The sequence below is a fragment of the Protobothrops mucrosquamatus genome, unplaced genomic scaffold (genome assembly GCF_001527695.2).
Source record: "Protobothrops mucrosquamatus isolate PMUCROS unplaced genomic scaffold, P.Mucros_1.0 scaffold88, whole genome shotgun sequence".
NCBI lineage: Eukaryota > Metazoa > Chordata > Lepidosauria > Squamata > Viperidae > Protobothrops > Protobothrops mucrosquamatus.
Genome location: NW_015386464.1, coordinates 969,447 through 981,351, shown reverse-complemented (window position 1 = coordinate 981,351; position 11,905 = coordinate 969,447). Strand labels below are relative to the sequence as shown.

The 11,905-nt window shown below is 34.3% G+C and overlaps 1 protein-coding gene across 1 annotated transcript in view; it reads left to right on the top strand.

The window, feature by feature from the left end:
- The window catches only part of IL1RAPL1 (interleukin 1 receptor accessory protein like 1), a 457,645-nt gene that overhangs the window by 120,256 nt on the left and 325,484 nt on the right, over nucleotides 1-11,905 (top strand). The window contains exons 4-5 of the mRNA XM_029283439.1: nucleotides 4,955-5,141; nucleotides 7,127-7,280. Of these exons, the coding sequence (XP_029139272.1) occupies nucleotides 4,955-5,141; nucleotides 7,127-7,280 (341 nt within the window). The remainder of the gene's footprint in view (nucleotides 1-4,954; nucleotides 5,142-7,126; nucleotides 7,281-11,905) is intronic.

Sequence of the window (11,905 nt, the reverse complement as noted above, 5' to 3'; positions counted from 1 at the left end):
ATTATTTTATCTTTTATTTTTAATATATTTAGTAATGAACTGTCCATACATGGATTTGACAAAATAGTTTATGTCAACCCAAACTTGATGAAACAGTGTATTTACTATCTCATAACATGCTACAAGATTGCTGTTTTGGCCTATAAAATTTAAAGAGAGAATAACAAATACACAATTTGTTTTTGAGTTGTTTTGTAAATATGTGAACTGGGTAATGTCTATATACTATTATACAAACATGAACTGTGATTAATTAAAGTATTTCCCATTTTAAAGATAATATAAATGTCTTATTGATACCTGGTAGACACATACTGTATATAGGATAGATCTAGCTATCATAGCTTATCTTGCTTCTGAGTTTTCCTATATAAATGTATGTAGAGAACTCCAATCAAAACTGATAGCATAACATTCCTCAAAATTTTCATATAAATTTATTGTTTGGTTTACACAGATCTTGATTTACACAGATCTGTACATGTCTTTTGTTCTTTTTAATCTTAATCAATTTGTAGTAGTGTCCATGTGAATTCAAATCATGATATGTCTACAGTTGAAAGATTACAGGTAGTCCTTGCTTAATGACTGGTTATTTAATGATCATTCAAAATTACAATGGACTCCAAAAAAGATACTCCTATCCCATCCTTGAATTATGATTTTCCCTCTAGACACACAAACACACAGTCATGTGAATACATTTTGGGTGCTTGGCAATTTGGTTGCAGTGTCGAGTGACCACAATTTATAGCATTTTTTTCTGGTTTCAATTTTTTTTAATTCAGGAGAATAAATTCACCTAATGACCACATGGTTTGTTTAATGACCACATGATTTACTTAATGACCACTTTGACCTGCTTTATGACTGGCATAAAAGTGGTCATAAAATGAATCAGGTCACATAGTGACCTGCTTAATTACCACAATAACTTACAACAAAATTTCTGAGCTCAGTTGTGGTGGTTAAGGAGGAATAAATGTAGTCTGTTTGTGTCTATGTTGAGTGTGTTATCTATTTACTGATTTGTTGATTTACTGGTTTGTTTATTTTTCTTATACAGTTGCCCATAATAGACACAATTCTGGCTCATAAAAGTAGTAAAAACAAAACACAATGCTAACAAAAATCCAGTTCCACAACACTTTGGCTTCTTCAGACCCAAACCACACCCTATCCCAGTGCCTTTTAGTAAGGAAATAGTTTCCTATGCTTTGTTTTTCACCTCTTTAAAGTGACATGACACTGCTTGTTTTGGGATGTCTCAGATTTTACAGGAGTCAGGATGGGCCCATTGTGGCAGCAACAAGACTATTACAAAATAGTCCATCATCTACAGATTGTGGGAAAAATTGCATTTTAAAATTACCTTTTATGACTAGCCATAAGCCTTCATTTGGAGGTGGCAAGTTGGGCATCTAACAAGATCCAATGTGCAATTGTAAGATGCTATCAGTTAATTGCTTGTGTAGATCAATGAGAACTTATGCCAATCTAGACTTTCTGTCTTGAATAAAAGTGAATTAAGCTCAGGGAGGAAGCAAATTAGTGGACAGTATCAAAAGCTATAAGAACAGAACATATTGAAAAGTAAGCAGTGCTGGTTAAGTGACCACTTCCAATACAGAGCAAGCATTGCTAAGAACAAGAATCAGTTATATAAAATATTATGATTAACAATTTGGGTAAAACAGAAAATGACAACAGCAAAAAAACTGGGGGGAAATAAACTCAGATATTACCTAATGACAAAGACACTGACATTGACACTGACACTGACACAAAGTGATCTTTCTTGAGAAAAGCATTTTATAATCTTCTTTCATTAGTTGCTGCTCTCTTCCCTTCCCAATTCTTTTGCCAGGGGCATCAGTGAGAACTTGGCCTCTGTTGATGTTCTAAAGTAGTAGCAATAGAAGCAGTATCTTGTGACTGCATTCTAATTCAAAAGCCATCAAAATAGAGTTGCCAACAATATCAAGCTATTCTTCTTCTAAGAGAACTGGATACTGTGGGGCAAAAATACCTGTGTGATACATTTAGAAGTCTTAATAATTCCCTTTCCCTGAAATCTTTTATTTCAGCCATTGTGTTACATTATCAGTGTAATAAATAAATTCAATCAAATATAATTATTGTATAATTAATCTCTGAGCATAGATAGTCCATACTTGATTTCTGACCTGCCTCCGTATATTAATATTGAGTGTATTTTTATTACACATTTGAAATTTTTAAACAGTAACTTTATCCTGTAATTTGTATCCTATGATAAAGCCCTGTTAACAATAAATATTGGAACATAGCTTAGCATTTAAGACAGTTGTCCTATTATACATTTATATTGATAGTGAATAGAGGTTCTACCATATTAATTGTTTCTTCCTCAATTTATAAACATGGGTTGGATGAACTTCTGTTGCATTAGTAACAGTACAATATTGAAAAGGGCACTGACTGTGAGGTTTGTACCAATTTTTAGTACACAATGAAAAACCTACAGGGAGTTTCCATTTGGATTGTAACCACTTGAATCAGAGCCTCCAATTAGCAGGAGGAAAATTGCTCATAATGATTCTTAATTTATTAAGCGCTACATGTTGTAACCATATTGTTCAGAAAATTGGATAAAATAATAAGAAGATTAATACATGTATCTTTTACTCTTCCCCAGAAACCTATTTACTTTGGTATGAAGTGAATTCAAGCATGTAAATTTTTAGATAGGATAAATTTGCATCAGTTGACAATATTTAAATATCCACAAGGATTTAAATTTGCTAATATCCTAATATGTCTACAACTACAACTGTGTATAATAGTAGATCTCAAATATTAAGATGTTTCTAACCAACTTCTTTTTAATTTTGACTTTGGGTGGGCTACAAATCCTTGATTTATGACCACAATTGAACCCAAAATTTCTGTTGCTAAGCGAGACGTTTGCTGAGTGAGTTTTGCTCCATTTTGTGATCTTTCTTGCCACATTTGCTTAATGAATCACTGCAGTTGTTAAATTAACAACATGGTTGTTAAATGAATCTGGCTTCCCCGTTGACTTTGCTTGTCAGAAAATTGCAGATGCTGATGACCCCAAGGCAATGCAGCCATCATAAATATGAGTCAATTGCTAAGTGTCTGAATTTTGACCACATGACCATGGGGATGCTGCAATAGACATAAGTGTGAAAAATATTCATACGTCACTTTTTTCAGTGTTGTTGTAACTTTGAACAGTCATTAAAAGAACTTTTGTAAATGGAGGACTACCTATAGTGAACATCAGAAGCTTACCCCAATGCAAGTGGAAGAGAAAGCATGATTTTTATCTGACACAAATCATATACTCTGTAAATCTATCAGCAAATTAAATTCATTCTACAATATTCAATACACCCAAGCAGAATGGACAATTGGTTTCATAGAAATAAATACATTTCAGTATTTTATTCCCTCCTGCTTAACCAATTCCCATAAGACATATAATAAATGATTTCCTCTGATAGCGTAAAATGACAGTGACAACCACACATACAGGAATAGCAGATTCTCAGCTTAGATAGTTTGCCTCTAAATAGTTTGATCCTCTAACATTCATTTTTCTACAACAAACCAAAAGAGATCACACCAGTTCATGGTAGGACTCCACAGAGCATATACAGATAGGAAATAAGGCACATTTGAAGGTTGTTACAAAAAGAAAGATTTTCACGATTTCAGTGTTGTTTGACATTGCCTATTCTCAAAGGGGGGGAAGAGGGAGGGCTATTATCTCCAGATATTGTTGATAAGTACAAATGCTACTGTATCATTTCCTTTATAGACATTTCCTTATCCCCTAAAATCAAGATATAGTGATCCTTTTTCACTTACATTTTCTATTTATTTCACAAATTGTAAATATCATTGTATTGTCTTTCTTGATGAACCAAACATACAAATTACAAACTATCTCAACAGATCATGTATGAGAGAATATAAATGCACTTTATGTGTATTCATGCTTAGAAACATCCAAACAGATTGGATGCTGGTTCAGCAAAAAGACTCATATGCTTTCTTAAACCACCCAGGCAAAACAAAACAAATCTGAAACAAAATATTTCCCATATGCATTTCTATTCATAAGATTTCAGCACCATCTAACTGAGACACACTTTTCCAGTTTCTCTGTGAATATAATGAAACTGCATAAGTAGGAGAAAAGGGTCACGTAGAACATAAAACATGGAAGTTTTGACTGTGTTCTTATTTATATTACCAGAAAGTGCTGTATACTTAAGTCACTTCAGCAGAATGGTTGAAAGTAAAGAGGTACAGGAATATAATAAAAGAGTATGTGTCTTATTTATATGGCTGCAATTTACATTGGCTGATATTAAGCAAGTCACTCTGTTATTGAGTCACTCTGAGAGTGAGATGGGTGGTAGTTAAATTTAAATAAATAAATAAATATTATAGGGAATATGTCTTACAATTATTCATTCAAAAAAAATAATGTAACGAATAGATGAATTAACTTTCATGTTTATGGTGCAAAATTTTAGGAATTTGGGAGGGTTAAAATATATTGCTACAAACTGATTAGTTCAGCTATAAGGATTTGTTGTGGTAGTTTTTGATCAGCAGAGGAACATTAAGATGTTAATACTGATTAGTAAATAACTGGCTTTATAAATTTACTCTCTCCGTGCAGGAACTTGTCTTGCCATAATTAGAAAATAATTAGAATTAAGAAAATTTCGAGGTGTAATATTTTTTGCAAAGTAAATGAAATGTACTAATTCTTCTAAATTAAATAAGAATTGAAAATTAGATGTCTCTCCCCCCCCCCCCCATTTTAGTGTACTGATGAAGATTCTTGTTGTGCTTGAAAAAACATTACTGCACAATGGGAAATTAATGCTGTTTTTAACCATTTTTTTATTATTTGTATTTTGTTCCATGGCAGAAACTCAACCTACTGTATGAAGGTTTCCATTTCACTGACAGTGGGTGAAAATGATACTGGTCTGTGCTACAATTCAAAGATGAAATATTTAGAAAAGGCTGAACTTAGCAAAAGCAAAGAAATTTCATGCCCCGACATACAAGATTTTTTAATACCATATAGAGAGCCAGAAATCTTATGGTATAAGGTAAGAAATGTTAAAAATCTTGAACAAAATATTACATGTCTTGTTTTGCTCCATTTCTAGTATCTAAATTTTTATTATAGATAGTATGCACAGCTTCATCAGATTTTGAAAAGTGTAATTAAAAAAAAGTTAACTTAAAAATGAAAAAAAAAACAGAAGCAAGGTGATATTTGACAGACAAATTTCTAAATGCAGTAGGTCATTTTTTAGCTTCTGAAAATGAAATTTCTGTGTTTATATTTTCAATTTTATACATAGCTGCTGCATTCTTTATATATTACAAAATATGGCAAGTTCTGTTATTCGGCAATTACAGATAATAGGCACATTCATAATACATAGTGATATAGTTTTTAAAAACCTCAGTGTGTAGTACTAACAAGACAGTTCTATACATAAATGAAAAAAATAAAATATGAATAAAATAAATCATAATTTAGGTTTTAAAAGTGAGGTTGCAAGGGTGGACACATAGTGATATTCTATTTTAATAACTAATATCTCAGGCAATGGCTCCTGTAGAAAGTTTTTAATACTGTACTTTAAAAAAAAACCCTAAAATGTTGCACCCACAACGTGAATGTGTCACCCTCTTTAAATATATACTTTTATCCAATTGCCATACCCAAAGAAAGCTATTTTCTATGGAAGAGGAAACAATGACATCATTTTAAACAAGTAAATTTGCATCATTCTCTTAATAAAACTAAAACAAAGTACCCAGAGAAAAATGCTTTCTATTAAGATTAGGATTAGGGCTAGGACAGACTATAAGAAAACCTGAGAAGCAGATATGAAGAACAGCAGCACAAGAAGGGCCACCAAAAAAGGATCATGCAAACAGATACAGCACTATTAGAACTAGTGACTCAGCCATGGAAGAATCAACCATGGGAACTTAAGCAATTTAAGAACAATATAGCAGCCAATAACTATTTTATAAATGGCTATAGTATAGATTATGCTTCCTGCATTTCCTCTTCCTTCCTTCCGGACCTTCCATGGTCCTTCTTTCCCAATCATTGGTTTATGTATTCCTTTTTTAACACTCCACACCTCTGATCAAGTAGATAGTAGTACAAAAGCAAATATAGTGGCTGAATAGCATAGTGGTCAGAGCACTGCCTCTTGTCACAGGACGTCTTAATTATTTATGAAACATGTACCCATGAAAAAGAGGCCAACTTTTTTTCCTAATTATTCTTCACATGTCTGAGATTATTTTTTTCCCATTTTTTAATTGATGAGATATTTATGTTTATTTTATTGCTCTAGATGGCACATAATATATAACAATATATTTTCCGGACATGTTACATTTTTTTTTCACCACATTAAAGCATTCCTGGATGTTCCATTTAATCCTTTTGTGGGGTGGGAAGCCCTAGTTTAATATCTTTCCCTTGCATTTATGGCAACGTAAGAAGCCAGAGAGAGGAAGCCTCTACAGAAATGTTTGTGTAATAAAAGACAAAGGATTTGAGTGCACCCATATCACCCCATTCCATCGATGAAAAATATTCTTCTCAAAGATATTTTAAAATACCTGTGTGTTTCACAGAATTAAGGGTCTACCAGTAGGAGAAAGAGTGTTTTCTCCACAAGGATATGTGAAGCAATTATTACATTTCCATGAAGCAGTTTTTCTATTTCTATTTCAGTGTTATAAGGATATGATTCCAGGGGAGAAAAGTTTGTTTTAAAGTTCATCAATATGGTTGTTGAGAATTGAAGAAAAAGAAAGAGGAATAAGTCCTTATGTGGATGGATATATTTTTCTTCTAAATGTGTTTGAGGAAAAAGTATTCCAAAGGTTCTAAATATGATCTAAAAAGGTTTCCTGTCAAGCAATGCAATGAACTTTGTACTGTTTTGAGACTTTTTTAAAAAAAGCTTTTAAGATTACAGGTTTTGAATGAAACTGATGTGTCAAATAAAAATACAAGGGCTATACTTACTAAAATACTGTAATTATCTTTGCACAGGAATGCCAAGTCACAACCTGGAGACCAAGCATTTTGTTCAAAAAGGATACTCTTGTTATCCGGGAGGTCACAGAAGATGACATTGGAAATTACACTTGTGAATTAAAGTATGGCCTCTTTTCTGTCAGAAGAACCACAGAATTAACTGTTACAGGTAATTAGAGGTTTTAAGTATATATTTTTGTTTTAGATCACAGTCGCTTTTCTTTTTATTGGTGTTTTAGCAATTCACAAAGGTGTCTGTTTTTCTTTTAAAAAGCTAAACTTTTTTGTATTAAACAGTGACTTCAAGAATCTAGAACAGGTTAATCTTAAACCTGATTTCAAGAGTTGTTGGTTACTTTAAACTGCAGTAAACAGAGTTTTAAAATTTTGGAGGACAACATATCTATATGACAGAGCAGCCTTTGGGCATGATGCCAGCTCACTTAAGTGCATAACTGTTGTAGTGAAGGGTCCTTGGTGGTCTTCAATCTTGGTTGTGTTCTTGTAGAGGTTTCATTATCCAAACTAAGTAATATCATCAGTGCATATTACCTAGTTTGGATAATGAAATGTCTGCAAGAAAACTCCTCATTTCAACCCTGAGCTATAAATATTCTCCTTTATTGGAAGTATTGTAGTGCTTGATGAAATAATTCTGTCTTTATTAAATTGCTTTCCAATGAGAAAATTACTTGTGTGAAGATGAGAGAGAATCTTTACTTTAGTTCTTTTACCCTGTGAAGAAGCTAATTTAGTTGTTGAAAGATTATTACTTACACAGTTATTGTTGTTAATATCCTCCCACCCATATTTTATCTTTTACTTCTATTTATTTCAGGGAAACAATGAGGGTACAAATAAATGTACAGGCATTTTATTATATGACATTTCTGATTTTTACTTTCAAATTATTTTTAAATGATTAAGGGTTTAAGAAATAAAGTAGATATAGTTTGTTATACAGGCAAAGATTATTAATAAATCATGACCATGGAAAGACAAAAAAGAAGAAAATACAAAAGAAACCTTTCTTAACCCTGGTAATTTAAGATTTGCATTAAGGTCAGGCTTAAAAGTGTAGAATTGCTTCACTTTATGATATATATACTTAGAATATAAAATCATAATGCTGGAAGGGACCATGGAGGTCTTCCAGACCAAAGTTCTATCCAAGGAAGGAGTCCTTATACCATCCTGGGAAAATGGTTATCCAATCTTTTCTTGAAAATCTCCAGAGACAGAGCACCCACAACTTCAGGAGGCAAGTTGTTCCACTGAATAATCATTCTCACTGTCAGAATACTAAAATCAGTGAAAATGGGTGTCTTCTCCTATTTAATTAAAGCTAAGTTGAAACTGGATAGTGGTTTACCAAAGTTTGTTAGCTTGGAACATCTGCAAAAAAAATCATATCAGGAAGACAATTAGCCCTCTTCCGTCTCAAGCAAATGGGTATTAGCAAGAAAATTGAAAAGTACCTGCTCTACTAAACTTAGAAATGATTATAGATAAAGCAAGATGATAAAGTGAAAGTATTCAGTTGTTGAGATTTCTGCAATGGAATACCCTTTCTCTTTCAATAAATCTGATAAAAGAAAACTTTGTGTAAGGACCCACCTCACTAACCACCCAAGAAAGCAGAACTCTTGAAACAGGCATTGTCTCAAAAGGAAACTTTTATTAGGGGTTAGTGACAGTAGGGAAGTCAAGGTGAGAACTGGGAAAAATCCCACTTAAATGGTATAGTTAAATTAGCAGTATTCCTCCTCCCACCAAAGTCCTAATGTCCATTTGAAATCCAGCCAATCCACAGGTGGCACGATGTGCGGGTAACTGGCACAGTTGGCACACATCTCAAGATCTTCTCCAGTTTCATTTCTCTGTAACCGTCTCCCTGATAAGTAGAAAGCGAAAATTATCCCAAGTGAAATTCCCTCCCCCCAGCAGAATGGCAGACCCCAAAACAAAAGCACAAGAGTAAATATGCAAGGAAGGATTTGGGGACCTGACACTTTGTGAGAATCTTGTTTTCTATTGCCAAGAGCTTTAATATTTCCGTCATTGTAGCTTTTCAGGTTCTTTGCTCCTGCCCTGATTTTTGTCCATCAAAAACTTTAGTGACATAGGGTGAATTTTCCTGACACCTTTTATCTAAGTTTTCTGCTTTCTTCCCTAATCTTTAAATTGTTGCTTAGGAGAGTCACATTTTTCTCTTTCCTTTATGAAAAATCTTCATCCATTTGTTTCAGTCACTGGTGCCAATAACTTTGTTGAAAGTTGAAGTGTTTTGTGAAGTGATCATCTCCTAGAATAGACAACTGACCTGAACAATAATTAGTGAATCAGCTTTTGGAACTGTAATAGAGATGAGATTTCTTTACAAGAAACACCTCATAAGGAAGCTGAAACATGACACATTCTACTAAGAGTGGAGTCAAACAACATGCACTCTGTGCCTGTATATTTGGAAAGAAAAACAGAAGGCAGTGACCTCAGATTATCGTAGATAAAGAGATAAACTGTAGACAAAAAGGGTATATAAAATAAACCCGTAGCTGTCTCTGTATACCCTACTTTTACTTTTGTGATCAGTATGTTATGAAGTGCTAAAGATTCAGTCCCTTAGCTCTGGATTTCCACAAACAATATGATCTTCCCTGAAAAAATGTATACAGTTCTGGGATATTTAATGCAGAAATAATTAAGAATTTAGTTAAGCAACTTAATATGTAATAAATAGAAAATGATTTCAAAGTTCTTGCAAGTTAAACCCAACTTTATCAAACTATGATTTTATTTTTCCCCTTTGCAGTTATGATCGTTGTTTCTTGAGTGAGAATGCCCTTTACACTTTACACTAATAATGTAATTTATTATCAACCAAGACTTATCTGAGACAACCTGAATGTGCTTTCAATATATTTATACAAAGATATAGTGACAGTACATTGCTACAGATAACTAACAACATATCATCAGGAAGATAAATCCAGAAAAAAAAGAATGAAGTTTCCCATTTGCAATAGCTATTTTTTAAAAATGAATCTATTGTCCTAGGAAAGATAGAGTAAAAACTCATAACTTTCTCTCACCTCAGCCCAGTACAAGAAAAGTGCCAGAAAGCATTTGATACAGTGAATGTCAAGGCAAATTCATCACTATCTGATTCAACAAAGAGGTTCTCTGAACTGAATTAGTATTAATCTATCATTTACTTGGAAAGTAGAGAAAATAACACTCCAGCCAGGAGACGTTCTGTAAGATTCCACTATACAGTAGTCAAATGAGAGATGCTCAGTTTAATAGTTAAAGATACGCTTACAGTATACTCTCCAGATCTAGACTCATTCTGGTCACAGGGAATGATGTGATATAAGCTTTAATAGCAATCCATTATGTAACTGAAAATGGAGAAATGCTTCCAAAAAATGAACTATTAGAGTTAGACTTTAGGAACAAGGAAAGAAATTCTATCACAAGCACAAAAACTGTGTAATAAAATAACACTGGACAGTGAGCCACAGAGATCCAGATGCTCAGTGCAAATTGAAGTACTTAGGCAAAGGAACAGTTTCAGCTATGTTTAAATCAGTTCAGGCATGCAGATTGTATAAAGGCCAAAGTCACTAAGCTGATAAATCTGTAGAGAAAAGAAAAAAACTCAAAGAAGCCACTGGAGGGAATGCAAAAGTAACATTTCTAAGCCAGTGCATGTCACTATACAACAAATATGATTTACATTCATAGATGAATACAGTATATAAGAGTCACATTTTGCAACTTGCAAATTGTTGTTAATGTTATGTATTGATGTGAATTACTTGGAAACTGTTGGAAACGGTCAAATGGCTGCATCTGTTTAAACTCCAGACTATCTGTCTACATACTTGTTAGCTTGTGTTTAAGCAGGAAATACTGCTTTAATTCTATTGGCCGCTGCCTAGCGGTGATCTGTATAAATAGAGGTTAAGCGGCAGTGAGTGCTGCTTCTGTGTTAACTTAATAAATGGGTTGTTGTTTGCACCCATTGCCTCGTCAATGCCTCACCGATCCTGAAACATAACAGTGGCAACAAAGGTGGGATGTGCTGCTAAGGGAAAGAGAGCCAGAAGTTGCTAGGGGTGAGACCAGGCCTAGTGCCCTAGTAGGAACCATGTTCTCCCCTCTGCCTGCCAGCAAGCAATGCTGGAGGCCCACGTCCTGAGGGACCAGTCCCTAGGACCAACACAGAAGCCTTAGCAACACAAGGCATTGAGATGTCAGTGACACTCACCATGGCCAAGGTCGGAAAACTGTCAGAATTTGACATGTCGCATCCCAAGAGGTGGAGTTCATACATTTCTCGAGTTGAGAACTATCTGAGAGCTAACCAAATTAGCAAAGATGGCTTAAAAGCCGCAACGCTGCTGTGTGTGCATGGCCAGGCGACGTTCGATATAGCCGAAAACCTAGTTGCTCCAGTTACGCTTGAGTCGGTCGCCTACTCTGAGCTAAAAAAAATGCTCAAGGAACATTTCGAGCCGAAGCTCTCCATTATTGCCTGGAGACATGCATTCGAACAAAGGGAGCAGCAACCAGGTGAGTCTGCTGCCGAGTTCATAGCCGCCCTACAACAGGCATCCTGACTCTGCAATTTCACAGACCTTGAAGAGAGACTGAGAGACTGTTTAGTATGGGGTTGAGAAACAGGGACCTTCAGCAGAAGTTGTTTGCAAAGAAGACCTTGATGTTCCAAGACGCTCTGAAGGAAGTTATGGCCAAAGAAGCCGCCAGGGGAGCCCTCAAAGCCTTACA